We start from the raw sequence: 18,570 nt of genomic DNA, 5'->3' as shown, positions 1-18,570 counted from the left end.
TTTATTGCTTTTTGCCTTGTAAAGAGATTCATTCAATCTTGAGAATGAAATCCACCTAAACCATACGTGGTCATCCATCTTTATCACAACACTATCTTAATTTTAACTATTTTTTAATTGTTGTCAAAATTATATAACCATCGTTTCCATAACCTTCACAACATGCACCATGTATGAACCATAAAACCACTCAGCAACGATGTTGGTTCTTTTGACGCCATAAATTTAAAAATGATTACTCGCACATGATCATAGAATTGCAGTATTACAAGGAAATTTAAGATTGCTCCAAATTAGATGCCTACAATCTAAATTACAATAATTAATCCATTTACATTCTTCCAACTGATATATTAAAGACAATAGCATGTAAATTTACATGACTCTCCCAGTTAGCAATGTCTAGCAAACATGGCTTTAAGCATATGGCTTCAATGAACCAATGATCCGAGATTTGATATCAGGCATCGAAATACTCTTCAGGGACAAAAAATTTTAAACCAATGGCCTAAAATCAATGAAGAAAAACAAATCAGACAATAAACATGTGAGGAACAAATAAAGCAATTTCTAATGTCAAACAACATAAAAACTAGTAAAGGCGATGATACTATTAACAATCTCAACAACCTATAACCTTCTCGAGAAGAATAACTGAGTCCCAGCCATCATCTTCATTCTTTTCAATAGGTTACTTAGATGTAATGATTAAAGTTCACATTATCTGGAAGACAAGTGCTAAATACTGGGCATAAAAATTATGAAGTAAATTCAGTATGGCTAAAATGGTTTAAATACCTCTGCAAATTTAATATCTGCATCACTGTGATCTGATTCTCTCCCAGCTGCATCACCAACATAAAATGATCTACATCATAGAAAAATGTGTGCTTTACATTCTCGAACCTTCATGGGTGTAAACAAAATTTATAATAATGAAAATGTAGCACCCAAAAGTGCTATCGCATGGAAGGGGGAAAAAAAATAACTGATCCATGTCAATGGCAATGCCGGAGTTTAAGTGCTGCTGCATCAGATGCCACATCCCTGATTTAGGTTTGCGAAAAGGATCGTCTTTTCCGTCTGCTTTACCTTTACCTACCCCACAAGCAATAAACACCTGCATACAGATGAAACATTGTTTCTCATGTCAGCTCCTCACCTATTTCCTAAAACTTTTTTGAAGAATGTACTGCAACTTTTTGTTTTCTTGTTAATATTTGTCACTTGCTGCATAAAGCATGTAACTGCCTGAGCAAGAAACCAGTATTCCAGTAACAACAACCACCAAGCCTTGAGTCCAGGGGAGATAGCCTATATAGATTGGATGATAAGATAGTGCCTTTGCATCAGCCATAAGGCCACAACTATAGATATACAATTAATTCCAAATAATTTTTCATGGTTTTTCAAATAGTTTCTTGGTCGCTATAGCCACTAATACAGGAGCAAGCTTAGTAAGAGTAAATACATTCTGCGTGTAAGGAAGAAAGTAATAGGACCCGAGATAGTTATAGCAGATAGAAATGTAACATAAGCATGTGGTTATATATGGTGTAGTGTTATTTGTTGACAAGGACAGAATATCATATTCTATAAGATTTGGTAGGGGGAGGGAGTGAGTCACATATATGGAGGTCGGCATTTTTCTATTGTTTATGGTGTATTATGTGAGACTAAGTCTATAATACACCACTCCAATCTGCTGGATATAACAGTTCTTCATGTGAAGATCCTTTTATACAACAAACACGATTCGAGAGATACAACAACGTTGATACATGAGCAATATCAATTCTAACCTCGTCTACTGTCAAGGCTTTTACATGTCTAACTGCTGAGTTGTCACAGGCTTAGGAGAGTGAGAACTAGTATAGTGCTCTAATTTAGGTTCTCTCATTGTCCGTTATTCCTTGTTATATTCTCTTGCGCTTTTCAGGTTAATATCTATGGGAGCCTGTCAGCCTTCTTCATACTGATCAAATGAGCTAATACAAGATAAAACCACCTCTATCATATGTAAATTGCTACCTTAATTTTCTTTGGAATGCATTCATTCCTAATCCTATATTACCTAGCATATCTTTTTCTTTAGGAAATGAAATTAAAAGAAAAGAAAGACAAAAACGAGGATGAGATTTCCTCACATATACAAAATAAAAGGGTTAACACCTAAAAGAAACTATCTATGTAAGCCAATCCCGTTGGATATATTGGTTAGAGAAGACCTTAAACAGACGATGTCGCATTGTATCTGCGTTAGGTGTCGTATACCCAATTACCCATGTTTCCTAATAACTATTACCAACAGATGAAAGATAGAACAGGAATATTTAACCTTGAGCATCACCAAAAGATATCATCAAATTTTAACATCACCCAATTTTGTTTAACTAATATGAACACTGTCAACAAAGCAATGTCCCAAACACAGAAAACAATTGAACCAGAAAACGATTGTTATAGCCAGTAAGAAAAGCAATATTTGCATTGCTAATAATAGTAGAAGACAGATGTGTGGAGTCTCAAAGAAGTCACCTGAATTGGAACCTTCACTTTCTCAATAAAATTATTGAGACGTCCAATTTTTGAGTCCACGGCTACTTGTCTCTTATTTTTCCAACGTTCAATATTGGATTCATTGGTGAAAATTACCTATAATAAACAATAGTGAGACAATAAACAGCATAGAGAACCAGAAATGCCATTATTATCTATTCATTTTAGTTAAATTGTGACCATCACAAGATACAAATAAAGGAGGATGAGCATAGAAGAGTTCTAAAAATCAAACAAAATTCTACAGCCATTTTTTTTAAAATAAAACAGACGCACCAGCTTGTACCCATCCTTGTATAAGCTTTGTAGTTTATCAGGAATTGAAGGATACATGAGGGACCAAGCGTCTGCACCCACTCTGCAAATAAATAAATAAATAGGCTTCTTAATACATCATATCAAAAGGTTGTAATTTATAAAAGATATTAAATCCAACAGCATCAATAAATATAATAGCAAATCTTAGACTTCAGATTCAAGCATACTTATTCACAGCAGTTTTTGCAAGACACCCATCAAAATCAAATGCAGCAATTTTACTTGAGTCATTCAGGCCATCATCCTGCAGATATAAGAATCCATAACATAGAATAAAGTGAAATGGGTGAAAATATACAGGCTGCGTGAATTCTGGATGATTGAGTGCCTCATTTTTTTCAATTGGCTATCTGCAAATCTATATCAACCAGAATATGTAATGCTGCAAATTCTGACCTATATCTATCTGATAAAAAAAAAGGTAACCAGTAATCTCACCCGTTCAAGATATATGACTGTCTGAAATGCTTTCCATTTTGGTAAGAGGGTAGCATCCTGTATCAGGTAATCATTCATTGAATATAGGAAGAGCCAAAAAAAAAAAGAGAAATATAGAAATAGTTAGGAGGATAAGAATTAAGACCATAACAATATAAACATGATAGACTTTCAGTTTTTCACCATTAGACACTAAAGCCATTACTAGGTCCTCAAATAAACAAGAGAAAGAGAAAATCTTACCTTGTAGTTGTTCTTCACTTCAGAAACTGAAAAGTTAATTTCCTCTACTGCTTCAATGTCTGATTCACACAGCTGCATGCAATAAACATGAAGAACAAAGGGAGTTGACAGTAAATCCAATTTAAGCTGACGTATAGCATTTGATGGAGAAAACAAGCATCGGCAAACAACCTAAACCAACAATTTGTGGCTTCTGGTTGAACTGTTCAAAGTTGTTTACAAATTATTAAATAATACAATATCATTTTCTCAAATGTTGTTGCTTAATCAAATCCACAATTCTGACATGTGTGGAAACAAAAATAACGAATGAGTACACATGCTTGCCTTCCTTCGCTTTGTATCCCTGCCTTCATCTTTTTGTATGTCCTCTATAGCTTTATCAACCTATCAAAGAGACACACAGTCAGTAAAATTTGAAAAGAGACAGGTTTGATTAAGTTCAATAACACAGAAAATTGGAAAAGAAAGAATAACTAATTATACTGGCATCACAAGTTAACTTTGATCTCCGACGTAATCTCTCTCAACATTTATATTTGATTTGTTTTTTAAAGAAATAATGAAAATCTCACCTTCTTTTGAGACTTGTCATGTGCAGCTACCAATATCTTCTTCAAAGCTTCCTGGTCAGTACTCTGAAGAAACAAAAAACGTGCCAAACTTCACCTCAATAAAGTTGATACAAAATTCTCATCATAAGCTTCAAAATTCAAATTGCAATATAACAAACTTGACTCATTTTTCACTGGTTGCATCATACAACAATATAAACAAAAATGTATATTTATATCTTTCTTGAAATTGTGGGAAAGGGGGGGGGGGGGGGTTATGTTCTTAAATTGAAATGATAACATTAAAAACTTGTTTCACTGATTAGAAAACTAAAAGAATAAACTATTGCATTGTCAACTATAGGGGTTTAATGAAGTGTATGATTGGAAAATTTAGATTCGAATTTAACCTAAAATGTGAAAACCTAGACCTCTAACTCTAAGAAGTCTTACAAGTGAAAGGCAAATAAGTGACCATTATTCGAGGGAACACTAAGTCCCAAATCAAACTTAATCCTGAACACTGAATACGGAAGACACAATTCTTTCCGTTGGGAACTATTCGAGTCTCAATGGTTAAGGACTGATAATATACCCGCAATGAAATGGTTAAACCCTAAATTCTAAACTCACAGAAAAAAGAAAGCAAAAACCTAACAAATTCACCAGGACTTAAAGGAGAGAAGAAAATGCGAAACCTTCAATGAGGAGAAGCCTTTGATAGCGTCCTCAGGGGAAGCAAGGAGGGATTCAGAGTCAGAGGGGAAAGGGAAGCAATCGAGGTGGTGCCATTTGGTAATGTCGAACCCTCCTTTGCCCTTTGCGACAGCGCCCAATCTCAGCGCCTTCGACTCGATCGCCTTCGAGCACACCTTGCACGTTGACCGGTTCGACTTCGCGTACTCCGCCAACATAGACGAACCAGGCATTGTCGACTGAAATGGTTTTGGGTTTCGCTTTCTGGTCCACCAGAAGAGACGTTTCGAAACGGGGGAGGATGCGCGGAGTGCGAACCGCGGGAGAAACGGAGAGTGTGGGAGGAAGAGGGAAGTGATAGGGTTGGGGAGATTATTAGGGTGATTGGCGGTGACGATTACGAGGGATTTGGGAATGGTTAGCATTGAAATTGAAATATTTTCAGCGCTCTCTACTGTGACTGCGCTAGAAGTTTCGCGCCAATCATGTCAATCGTGTTCGTATAGTGGCGGGAGGCCGTAGTAGTTTCGGCCCGGGCACTGCACAAAAGGATTTTTTTTTTGGTGACTTAAAAGAAAAATAAACAAAAACTAAGAAAGAAAAAAAAAATAAGAAACTGCTTAAGAAAGGCAGTCTCGCTGAATACTACTCTCAAATTCCTTCCAAGGCAATGGAAGCTCCACTTGGGGAGAAATAGTCCTCATTGCAGTCTTTGCCATGATGTTTGCTACTGTATTTGCATCTCTCAAGATCAACCGAAGATCAGCACGTCATTTCCAAGACATGATATCTCGGATTTTTAACACCAAAGGATCAGTAAACCCAGAGCAATCTTGTAAATTATTGACAATAGTAAAAGCCTCCACACAGTCTGTCTCACATATAATGTCTCTTTGTCCCGAGTCCCATGCTAAAAGAAAGCCTCTCCAAATAGCAAACAACTCTCCTTGCAAAATGCTACGACTCTCAATTGTTCCCAGACAGCCTCGTTGCCACCTTCCCTTCCAATCTCTGCTAACACAAGCAAAACCAACTCGAGCACCACTGCCAGGATAGCTAGCATCACAATTAATCTTAAAGGTACCCACTGAGGGGGGAATCCAAGAGCCACTAATGGTTGAGGGGATAGATAGTCGTTGCAACTCAAAAATATTTCGGAGCTCCTTTTCTAAGGACAAAGCCATACCAATCACCTTGTCTGTGGTCCAATGCTCGTGAGGATGAAAGATCTCGTTGTTTCTTGAACACCAAATCCACCAGAGACCAGAAAAGAATCTAAAGGGGCGCTGTTTGCTATTATGTAAGAACCAACTCATCAAATCCACTGGTTGATCGGAGATCCCTAAAGCTTGCCAAACAAGTTGGGCTTTTGGACAATCCCGAATACAATGTAAAACCGACTCCTGACTTGAGAAACATCGTGGACAGCTATCCGTGTGCGAAATGCCCCTTCTAAAACGAAATGCAGCAGTAGGAAGAGCCTCCCGAAGACATAGCCAGGCCAAAATTTTGTGCTTTTCCGGAACATGTTGACGCCAAAGCCAAAGCCAATTACCCCTATCCTCCCAACTAAACATCTTCTTACTGAGCCATAAATAACCACTATGAGCATCATAAACCTTTGAGGCCGCACCAATCCAACACCAACCGACCTCTGAACCAGCTTGAACATCTGGGTTGTAAGAATTAATGTTGCTCTGCAGAGACTGATTCAGAGGAGAATAGATATTCTCAAGGTTCCACTGTCCAGATGACCAAAGGTCCAAGATCCTGAGATCCGAATCAGAAATGTGAACATAATCCATCTCCTGACACAGTCGCCCCTCTCTTCTCCATTTAGAAAACCAAAAGTTCTGTTCCAAATCCCCAATGCACCAACTAAAACCTTCCTTTAGGATATCCCAAGCTCGACATATACTCTTCCAAACATAAGATCCACTTCCTCGAGACCGACTAAAACAATCATCCTTAGAAGAATGGTATTTCTCCATCAACAGTTGAACCCATAGCTTGTTGGGATGGTGAAAAAGTTGCCAAACTAGTTTTCCAAGAAGAGCAATATTGGCACAAAAGGGATCTCTAATTCCCAGACCTCTAAACTTCTTAGGAGTGACCAACACTTTCCAGTTAACTAGATTCAGGCCTCTACCATCAGCTTGACCCTTCCATAGAAAGTTTCGCATCATGGATTCTATCTTATTAGTTACCCGTTTAGGGAAGAGAGATACTTGCATGCGATAAGTAGGAATCGCAGTCACTACCGAGTTGAGCAAACAGAGTCTGTCTGCCTTATTAAGCAATCTTCCTTTCCAGCTGGCTAGCCTTCCCCGAATCTTGTCCAAAACATCGTTGAAAGTTGCGCGTGTCACCCGAGAGTGATTAAGGTTCACCCCTAAATACTTGCCCAAGTTCTGAACGAATCTGATAGAGGAGACTTCAGTGAAAATCTCTTTTCTTGTCGCTGAAACATTCTTGGAGCATAGCGCTTTAGATTTTTCCACATTAACCTTCATCCCAGAGGTTCTGCAGAAATTTTCCAAAGCTACCATTACAGTTTGAACTTGCTGTTTTTCAGCTTTACAGAAAAAAAAACAAATCATCGGCAAACATCAAATGAGAAATTCTTGGACCCCCTCTAGAAACCACAACTGGCTTCCACACGCCCTTATCAACTTGCTGATTAATAAAACATGACAATCTCTCCATACACAACACAAACAGATACGGTGATATAGGATCTCCTTGCCTAAGACCCCTGCTCGGAGTAAAGCTATTTAATCTATCCCCATTCCAGAGGATAGACAGTGAGGAAGCAGTGACACAACGCATAATCAGATTGACTGTCGGAGGAGGAAAGCCAAAACTCACCAAGGTTTGTTTCAGAAATCCCCAATCCACTCTATCGTACGCTTTCTCCAAATCAATCTTAAAGGCCAGGGTGCCTTTCTTTGACTTTGTCTTCTTCATGAAATGGAGAACCTCTTGTGCTACAATGATGTTGTCAGGGGTTCCTCTCCCCGGGATAAACCCTCCTTGAAGGGGCCCAATAATCTCTTTGAGATGGGGACGAAGTCTATTGACCAGGACCTTCGTTATAACTTTGTAAACCACATTACAGAGACTAATTGGTCGGAAATCCTTCATGGAAACCGGGTTTTCTACCTTCGGAATAAGAACCACAAGAGTTTCCATCATCCTTGGATCCATATCCAAATCAGAGAACGCATGACGAACCATAGTCCAAACATCAAAACCAACAATCTTCCAGTATTCTTTAAAGAAGAAAGCCTGAAACCCATCAGGGCCCGGCGCCTTAAAAGAATGCATACTGAAAACAGCCGACTTAACTTCTTCCAGAGTAACTGGCACTGTGAGGCTACAACAGGCTTCATCATTCAGGGAAGGCAGTGGCACATCACCAAGACAACCTAAGTCTACATCCTCCGACTGGCAGAATAGGCGTTTATAGAAGGATTCAGCTTCCCTTCTAAGGACATTCGGGTCCGTTTCCCACACCCCATCTTGAAGAAAGAGACCATGAATCTTATTATGCTTTCTCCGCACAAGAGTCTGGACATGAAAGAACTTGGTATTTCTATCCCCAAATTTTACCCACTGCTCTCTGGATTTTTGAAACCATAGAAGTTCCTCCTGCACAAGCGTGTTATTAAATTCCTCAATCAGCTGTTTTTCTTTTTGCCGCATAGACAAATCTTCCATTACTTCAAGTCGCTTCTGAAGGAAATTAATCTGTCTCTCCAATTTGCATTTTCTAACGAAAATATTGCCGAACACTTTAGAATTAAACTCCAAAGAGTTCTTCTGCACTTCTGAAAGCTTGCCGTGCATCTCTCTGTAGCCAGCCTGCCATGACTGGTTCACAATATTTCTGTACCCCGGATGAGTTGCCCAAGCTGCAATAAACCGAAAAGGTCTATTCTTTTTCGGTTGGGGACGACCTGTACAGCGTACTAGGATAGGACAATGATCAGATTGAAGCCTATTTAAAATTTCTGCGTAAGCCTCTGGAAATAGAGATAGCCAGCCACTATTGATACAAACCCGGTCAAGTTTTTTCGCCACCTCAACACCATTTTTAACCCTTCTGTACCAAGAAAATTGTCTTCCAATAGTCTTCAAGTCAAACAGATTACTATCCCCTAGAGAGGCAGCAAGCCGATCTGCATGATGACTCGAGAAGAGGCAACCCTTAGATTCATGAGAGAATAGTACTTCATTAAAATCACCAAGAACAATCCATGGCCCGCAGAAAGACGAAGACTGAGTAACAAGATAATCCCATAGCAAAACTCTGGTATTAAATTGAGGACTACCATAGATACCACTGCACCTCCAAATCACATTATTTACCTGAACCTCAACTGTAACACACTGATCGAAAGCATCAACCCATTTGCAGTGAACACCCTGTATTGCAGAAAGGAACCAAATACCCCCCTTGTGTCCTGACGCCTCCACTATACCAATAGGGTGATAACCAAGTCTTTCTCAGAACATTTTCAAGTGTTGAAAAGGACAGTGAGTTTCAACCACAATAAAAATTACAGGTTTAAATTTCCTAACCAGCTCTTTACAATTCACCCGGGCTAACTTATTAGAAGCACCCCTAATATTCCAAGCTATTATATTTAAACTATCCATAATATAAAATATAAAAATATAAAACAAGAAAATCAAAGTGCTTCACCAACCTCAAACCGAGGCTTGCCCAGCGGAAGTGACTCCCGTGACCTTCAGGTTTGCCGGATCTCCCTGGAATATCTCCTTAATCCCGCCTACCGACGCAGTAACAGCCGGCAATGCGCCTTCCTTCTCCAATGGAACCGCCACGGTAACACCCCCCTTCACGGTTGCAGGAAGACATGACGATGCTTCCACCACCGTGCCTCCATTCTTCTCAACTGGCGAGCTCTGTAGGGACCCCGGCCTTGGTCGTTTCCGGAGAGAGGACCCGCAAGGCACTGGGGTGTGTCGGGTTGAGGAGATCGACGTCTCACCAACACGGGAAGCGCTGTGTCCGACCTTGACTCGTGACCCGACCCTAGCACGATAGGAGCTTGATCCATTCGTGTGAGAGAAGTGAATGGTGGGCCTGATTACTCTACCCGAATCGATTCTGGATTGAATGCCTCTTTGGACCTTGTTAGATTGCTTCTGACCCAGCTTGGTTTTACCTTTCCTCACAACTTGCTCCCAGCCTGGTTCATCATGCATGCAAGCCTCCTCAACATTATTTCCTTCCAAATTATTAGCCTCCAAATCTTCTTGCAAATTCGATGCAGGATTCTCGCCAGTAACGCCACCTACCACATTAGGTTCTACTTCATTTAAATTGTGACTTTTGGTCTCAGGATGTGGCACTGCCTTTGTACCGTCCCGTGGCTTGGTGGCATCGGAATCAACACTCTTTCCTTCCCTAGAGTCTCTACCCAAGCACTGTGCCATATCGTGACCATAACGTGCACAAGAGTTACAAATTAAATTTAAACTTTCATACTCCACTACATGAGTTACGCCTTCCACAATGATATGCTTGATCACTGGCAGTCCTAAATTTATTTGAACACATACTCGGGCATATCGTCCTCTCTCAACCAATTTAGTGGCTAAGTCCACTTTGATGGGAACTCCTATTGCAGAAGCAATACGCATCATGGCCTGTTCCTGATAGCACCAGATTGGGAGCCCCGAAATCCGAACCCATACAAGCGTAGACCCGAAGGATTGCTCACATGGCCGAAAATCTATATCCCACGGTTTTACAGCAACATAGTGCCCCTCAATCAACCACGGACCACCAAGCATGACCTTCTCACGATCTTCACATGCATCGAATTTTACCATGAAGTACCCAAACCCCACATCAAGCAGATCAAAGCCACCTTTGATGCGCCAAACCATCCGAAGCTTGTGTGAAAGAGCTGTGTAACTATAATTTTTATCAAGAACCTTAATCACTAAAGCTTCTCGATAAGGCTCTGCCAAACAAAGCTTGGCTTCTTCAGTGAAGTTTACACATGGAGGTTGGGAATCGCCCTGCTTGCCCACCACCGTGGCTATACTATCCCCAGATAGAGATCCTGCAAGTGCAAACGCCTTCGATTTCTCTGGACCAATAACTTTATCTCTAAAGGAGATCTTTGTAGGATTTGAAAAACCCCCTCGTGAAAAACCCTCCTTGACACCGGATGCACCCCCACCCACACTCTCCCCCTTATCTCTTCCGACGGCATGGCCGCCATGCTCACTGTGTTTCGCCCTCAAACACTCGTTCCCGCTCTCAAATAAAAATAATCATGAAAAATCAAAACTTTTTAGATATCTACAATTGATTTGTGAGAAAAATATCAAAACGGTCCTTGACAATAACATAAAAAGGCAACGAAACTTCTAGAAAAAAAAATCTCTATCCAGCCCCTATTTTTTAACTCCGTTAGACAAGTTAGCCCTTCTGTTAAGAATTTATCTCTAGAGTTGATTTACTATGCCTACGTGACACGTTAAGTTAATGATGTATCAGTTAAATGCCAACCTGGATGGGCAGATCAATGGGCCATCCAACCCGATCCCTAATAATTTCATTAAAAATAAACAAATTTCATACGTGATAACATAAAACTCCTCTTCTACTCTCCAGAATTACAAAAAAATCTAATGCTCTTTCTTCCAAAATTCGTTGAAGACGCTTGATTTGGAGGAAGACGTTGATCCCGACGGAGCTATTGACGGCGCCGTGTTGGAGAATTGCATAGTTGAGAGGTAAGCTTTGTTATTCACTCTCTCTGCCATTGCATGTGTATGATCAAGTTGAAGGTGGTTTTATTCACACTCTCTGCCGTTGAACATGCTTTGAAACCTATGATTTGGAGTATTGTTTATATTCAAATTTTGCATGAAGGGTTGAATTAGAATATGGCTTAGGATTCAATAACAACAAATATGCTCTGTATATTTTGACTGAAAAGCTTATGTATTTACAAAAGAAAATCGTTCAGTGCTCCTGCTTCCTCTAAGTTTTCAATGGATTCGCTTGTGTTGTTAACTGGTGTAGACTACAACTAATGTGATTGGAGACTGCTAAAAATTGTGTGCTTTGGGTTGGGATCTTGAATTTGTGTGCCGCTAACACTTAGTAGTTCCTTAAATTGACCATCAATATTTAACAACCCAGGATCGTAGCTATTGCATATACTTGTATTAACACATGAAAACTATTCAGTGATTATACGCTTCTGACCATGTTATAATTCAAAGTCTCAAGGTTTAATAATTATTTATTAAAATATGGCCTTTACTGCACACTACAGATTTATTAATTTAGTAAAGCAAATTTATTAATTTACTAATATAGTCTATTAGTTATTGTTATTGTTACTAAATTTTAGATAAATTGAAATATAATTCACATTGTCCTGTTTAGTGAATAATCTACATTAAAATTTGTCTATCTATGTATTAAATTTTGATATATCAATCATTAAAATTACTAAATAATCTACATTACTTTCAAATATATCTATCTATTACCTATTATTATTGTTGTTGAATTTGTCTTTTATTGGTGCTGCAGATGTCTAACTTTGCAGTATCTGTGTTTCATCATGGTGGGAGACTTAGGAAGAATAGTAATAGGGTGTTGAAGTTTTTGGATGGAAAGGTACATAAATTTCCTCCAATGAACTTAGATTTAGTGAACTTTTTTTTTATCTAGAAGAACTACTAAAGAGTTTAGGATATGCTGATTATGCTGTAATGTACTGGTTAGAACCCACAGCTCAAAATTTAGAATTCGGCCTGCATGTGATTAAGGGAGATTCAGAGATAAATGATTTGAGAAACAGTTTATTGGCGAATGACTGTTTAGAATTTAATGTATACTTTGAACACCCAGTTGGTGAGCCTTGCTATGTTAATGAGGATTTAGGGTAGGCTGCCACTCAAGTTAAGGATTCTTCCTCCTCATCCTCATCTGATGAAGATGATGGAAGTTCAGAGGATGAGGCATACAATCCTCCTTCAGATGCATATGATGAGAGTAGTGACACTGATAGTGACAACGACAGAATAAAACTGAGGACACATACTAATAAGAAGGCTGCTGATGAGAAAGATGATTGTGATAATGGGAAGGGTAGTGCTGACGGAAAGGCTGCTAGAAATGTGAATACGGACAAGAAAAGGGCTAATTCAAGGAAGTATGCAGGGAAAAGAAAGAAACATGCTTTGCCCAACTTTAGTCCTAGTGGAAGGGGTAATGTTATATTTCGTGAACTAATACATCTAGCCACTTGAAATACTTGCAATGTGGGATGGGTGCCTGGAAATAAAAAATTTTGATTGTTAAAAAAAAATTTACATAAATTTTTTAGATTTAAGAAATATACAAAAAATTCAATACTTACATTGTAATTAGGGCATCTCAAGAAGAACCTATCCGGATTAAGTTCTGTGCAAAATTGGAAGAGAATTGCATAGGACCCACAGTGACATTTTGGAGATATGAATTTCTTCTTTCTTGGCTGCCCAACTCTTCCAGAAGAAAAGGTGCAGCACTTACTCTCTTTGCCAACACTATAACCACGCAGGTTGCGACTCCAATTTTCGAAGAATGATCTTCATGGCTCATGGTGGTAGACAGTTAGAGTTCTACACAAGAAGGAAGGAGGAAGAGGCGTTTAGGGCTCATCATGTTCTGTGAAGTGCAGCTAAAACACGAAATTATATTTTAAAAAAATTGTCAAGGACCAGATTGGGTGATTCATTAATATGCCAATCCAAGCTGGCACTTAACGGACACATCACCATCTTAACTTGCCACGTATTCACGTTCCGTTAACCCCAAAAATAAATTATTGACATAAAGGCTAATTTGTCTCACGAAAAAAATTTCAGGGGCCGGACCGGGTATTCACTCTTGATTTGTTCCGTTTGTCAAATGTGATCAAACATTTATAGAATGTTGTTAAATTATACAATGTGTTCACATCCATTGCAACGTGGCAAAAGGATGCCTTACGTGGATTAATTTTTTTTGTTAAAATTGCATTTATTTAGTTTATTGAAAAAAAAACATTACTCCTTCAAGCATTGAAATTAGAAGAATAGAAAGTGGTGTTACCCCTCCCTTTTGAGTGCGAAATCAATCATGTCATAACAGAGTAGTTTTTCATCTTCTTCTTCTCTAGCGTAATCCCATTGTGCTATAATTCCATTCCTGCGACGACATTGGAGAAGGAAGTTGCTGCTTCTCCAACGAACCGTGTTTAGAGGCGAACTTTGTCATACTTGAAGACTCTATGAGGTAATACTTTTATGAACTAAGTCATTCGATGATTGTAACCTCTAAGTTATAAGAGTTGTTCGTTCAATGTGAAAAAATTAGTTCTGTTGTTGTGGTTATTTCTGATAGGGTTTGGATTTGTGGTAACTTCATTATATGCTTGTTCCTCAATTTAAGCTGTATAATTTTTTATGGTTCGAATATTGTGGTCATTATTGTTCTTGAAACCAAATTGATAGTGAAGTTAGGTACCATGATGGTTAGGGTTTGAGTAACTTGGAGTTTTTGAGATTACCACTAATGGTGAATTTTTTTATTCTTTTGCATAGATGGCTACATTACATATCACTTTGGAGATATATTACAGGGAAAAATTTGAGAGAACAAAAGATGAAAAAACTATGTATGTAGGTAGAGAGAAATTTGAAATTCGAAGGGTCAATGTTGATACTCTTAATGGGTTTTTTATCAATGACCTCCTTAGAGATATAGGATACACCATGATCAATGAATGCTATTGGTTAGTGCCTGGGATGGAGCTTAATGGTAGTTTAAAGTTATTGAGGAGTGATAAAGACATAATAGAGATGTATGAAGATGCATTAGGGAATGCTAGTAGGATTTGTGTATACACTGAGCACCCAATAAGTTTGCCAGAAGTTGTTGAAGAGGGTGGTGGTAATGTTGCATCTCCTTCAAAGGGGAGAAAAAAAAGTTGTGCAAAGAAGACTCCAACTCCTAGAAAAAAGAAGGTTACGAAGATGGCCAACACAACTGATCATCCGAAAGTCCAGTCCACCACACAGTCAGATACCAGGCCCAATAGCCAACTCAATCAACATCCCAATATACAACCCAACACTCAGCCCAATTCTAGTTCTCAACCTTTTCATGCTACCCCAACAACAACACCAGAGATACTGACACAATATATACCCCAAGCTTGTAATGAACCCCAATCTGAACCTTTTCATGTACAGGATGCTGATTCCATTACTCAGCCCCAACCACCACCATCATCAAGTCAAAATACTTAACACAATCAAGGTCCATCTCAACATGAAGTAAGAGAAGCAGCCAAAAAGCAGAACAGGAGGAGCACTAGCAAACCTGAACCTACTGGACAAATTTTCGAACAGAACCCAGATCCTAAAAAGGTCCCAAGTATTTTTGTGCCAGTTGATGAGGTTGAAGAATATTCAGACCCTGAACCAGGATTACACTTTTATGAGTCTGAGGAGCTTCAAAGTTGTGCAGATTCGGATGAGGAACAACCAGAGGTCTTCCCACAAGGTATTTACTAATATTTTTCAGTGTTCCTTTGATTATTAGTAAGTTAGAAGTTAGAACAATAATTTAATTTTTTTTCTGAATTGAGCAGTTGTGTGCAAATTACTGTATGATGAATATTAACTAATGAGTGTTGTTCATATATGATTATTTAAGTCAAAATTCAAAGGAAGTTGTGATCCTTGTTATATTGCACATCAATTATTATCCACTACAACTATTTTGTGCAGCATGTTATTTATTATACCTTTGATAATCATATACTTCAATTTTTTCTACTACATAGGTAATGCTGATGCACCGGCTGGACAAGTTAGGCTTGAAGTAGGTATGGAGTTTGAATCTTTAAAGCAATTTAAGAGGGCGGTGAGAAATTTTAATATCAACTTAGAGAGGAGTATTTTTTTCCAAGGGTGGATAGTATAAGAGTGAAGGTTTGTGTTGGGATGAGAATTGTCCTTGGCAGATATACTGTGCTAAGAGGCAGGTGAAAACATTTGTGAACGAGCATACTTATTGCAGGGTTGTGCATAATCAATCTGCTAATGGAAAGTGGGTTGTAGATGAGTTGGAACAGTAAATTAGGGTGCAGCCAATGATGATTGTTCGGGAGGCTGAGGATTACTTTAAGAAAGAGTATGATGTTTTGTTGAGTGAAAGAAAAATTTATAGATCGATGGCAAAGGCAAAAGAAAGAATTAAAGATAGTGAGAGAGCACAATATGCAAGACTCCGAGAACATGCCATGAAAATTTTGAATACCAACCTAGGATTATGGCAAGGGCACAATTCTAGAAGTTTCAAGGCTAAAAAGGAAGCCATGACAGTAGCTGCTACTACTGCAGATGCTACAGCACATGGTCAAAACTCTTCTGCAGCAACAACTGCACATGTACCACCTGCTAATGTAGCACAGGATGAGGATGATGAAAGACTGACTGAGATGTATTGGGAGAAAACCTTAGAGGATGCAGAGGCAGCCTTGGATGCTGCAGCAGTTGAATTTGAGGCATCTCTGGGTGTCGGAACCCAACCACAGGTAAAATATAAATTTGTTAATTGCTTAAATATTTTTTGAGCTGTTAAGTTTACTTACATTCATGTCTAATTTAATTTATAGGCCACTACCACGTTGAATCCATCTCCTAATATGCCGCATACACTGCAGGTGTCACCACCAATTAGGCCACCAACCACAAAAATAAAGAGAACAAAGAGATCCACCAAGAGGCCTCCTCTATCACAAGTTAAGACCCCTGTGCCTCAGATTCTAACTTTGAACACTCTTCAGCAGCCACCCACCGTGTTCCCACATACAATGCAAGGAGCCAGTACATGCACAACTTCCAGGTTTGCACAGTTTATGCCAACACCAAGATCACACCTTACACCAACATGGCCAGTTCCTGGATTCAGACCACCCAGACCATCTACTACTATGCAAGACACAGTCTATAGATTATCCAGTGGGAGCAGCAATTCAACACCAAATTTTAAAAAAAAATTAACAGTCTTTATCTTTTTTGGAATCTATATTTATGTAATTTACCTTAATACTTTACTGCTAAGGATCAGTTATGTTTACTATTTTTATTTTGGATTATCATGTCATGTTCGTATGCTACATACACTACTTAAACAGTTATTGGTGTACCTTTTTAGAACATTATGAATGCTTATGAGTGCTTATGATTATGATAATACATATTATATTCTAATATTGATGTTATTATGATTAACTAATTTCTCAACTCAGAATGCTTAAACAATGTTAGAAAAGAATAACAATTATTGAGAATAGTGATAGAATAAAAATGCAATAAATAGCAAATATATCATCCCATTCAAACATGAATTACATTGTTCTTCATTGATAGAAAACAATCCTGTACCGAAACTAGTTCTAAACTTCTGCATAAATTTAGGACTCAAACTTACCAATCACTTGTACATGACCATTACAAACAAAAAAGCGTAAACTGCAGAAATAATCCTAAAGACACGGACACAAGCCATACTTTCATAGCTTTTATTTCACCTTCAATCTTCTTCTCAGCCTTCGTGGCCATGTTAACATTTCTCTCCCTATGGTCTGTTGGAGCAATTGTCACATCTTGATTAGCAACACCACATTCATGCTCATTGAGTCTTCTAATCAAACACCTTGCCAAACTTTGCCATCCCCCATCAATTTCATCAACCCAAACAAAATAATGGCAATCTCGACTCTACAGAAGCCAAAAAATCAAAATATCAGAGATGTAGAGGAACCCTATACTTGTCTAATTATCATAAATGATATTCCATACCTTCGAAAAGGGGCAACGAATGAACCATCTTTTAAGATTAGTAACCGTCAAAGATTTCAACAAGACAACATACTCACCATAGTGACATCTTCCATCCATAATTTTCTTCTTCTTCATCTTCGAATGTGAAGCTCCTGAAAATCTGCTTTCTTCGCTTGTAGTTACCTCTCTCCTTGACATTGCTCAAATTCTATGAGCATAAATTAATTCAGGAATTAGGGTTCTTCGCTTATAGTTACCTTGGATGCCTGTGCTCGGGTTACCCTGCAAAAATTGGGTTCCAACAAAGAAGAACGAAGAATTAGAGTTCAAATTGACCCTAAATGATACTGAGTACACGTATGCCTACCAACACGTATAATCGTCAATGTAAATAGTCCACGTATGCTACTCTGCTAAGGCTACATCAGACTTGACTATTTTTGACAAACAGAGCAAATCAATTGTGAGTATCTGAAGAGTTTTGATCTTCCATAATTATTTTTGTCAACGAATTAATTTTTTATGGTTACTTTTGGTGGTTTAGTCAACTTAATATGGTCATGGGCTCATTGCTCTTTTATCCTTCTTAAATTAAAGAGAAAATTATTTTTTCTTTAATTTTGTGGAAGTGCAACATATTTTATATATAATTGGATAATTTTTTTTAGAAGACTCGTTCATGCGACCAATATAAAAAGATAATTATTTTAGTAAAGTTATCTAAATGAACTATTTGGATGAGAGAGACGAAAACTCTTTCTAAACCTTCTCGAACAAGTTGGTAGAAGTATCTATAAAAAATTCTGACACTCAAATAATTTTTGGTTCAAAAAGTATAAAAATTAGGATTAGGTTACATGCTTGTGACATTTATTATGTC

The 18,570-nt window shown here is 38.3% G+C and overlaps 3 protein-coding genes across 3 annotated transcripts; 1 reads left to right on the top strand and 2 right to left on the bottom strand.

Moving 5' to 3' along the window:
• Positions 1-224: 224 nt before the first annotated feature.
• On the bottom strand, positions 225-5,363 carry LOC107630058 (phosphoesterase). Its single transcript, XM_016333081.3, has 11 exons — positions 4,811-5,363; positions 4,134-4,196; positions 3,886-3,945; positions 3,559-3,630; positions 3,316-3,372; positions 3,045-3,121; positions 2,836-2,917; positions 2,539-2,655; positions 990-1,120; positions 799-868; positions 225-508 (listed from the first exon to the last, which is right to left on the bottom strand). Exons 1-11 carry the CDS (start codon positions 5,231-5,233, stop codon positions 461-463), a joined length of 1,200 nt encoding a protein of 399 aa, XP_016188567.1. The 5' UTR covers positions 5,234-5,363; the 3' UTR covers positions 225-460.
• Positions 5,364-8,686: 3,323 nt separating this feature from the next.
• Positions 8,687-11,618, bottom strand: LOC107606480 (uncharacterized). Its single transcript, XM_088506895.1, has 5 exons — positions 11,533-11,618; positions 9,528-11,106; positions 9,180-9,236; positions 8,871-9,017; positions 8,687-8,767 (listed from the first exon to the last, which is right to left on the bottom strand). Exons 1-5 carry the CDS (start codon positions 11,616-11,618, stop codon positions 8,687-8,689), a joined length of 1,950 nt encoding a protein of 649 aa, XP_088363021.1.
• A 4,601-nt stretch (positions 11,619-16,219) lies between these two features.
• On the top strand, positions 16,220-17,164 carry LOC148570191 (uncharacterized). The gene is made up of 3 exons (XM_088506894.1): positions 16,220-16,438; positions 16,520-16,849; positions 17,156-17,164. Exons 1-3 carry the CDS (start codon positions 16,220-16,222, stop codon positions 17,162-17,164), a joined length of 558 nt encoding a protein of 185 aa, XP_088363020.1.
• Positions 17,165-18,570: the final 1,406 nt, after the last annotated feature.

This window comes from Arachis ipaensis, chromosome B3 (assembly GCF_059453495.1).
Source record: "Arachis ipaensis isolate K30076 ecotype BB chromosome B3, ASM5945349v1, whole genome shotgun sequence".
Classification (NCBI taxonomy): domain Eukaryota; kingdom Viridiplantae; phylum Streptophyta; class Magnoliopsida; order Fabales; family Fabaceae; genus Arachis; species Arachis ipaensis.
The sequence above is the reverse complement of the archived record's forward strand: the minus strand, read 5'-3'. Positions and strand labels throughout refer to the sequence as shown.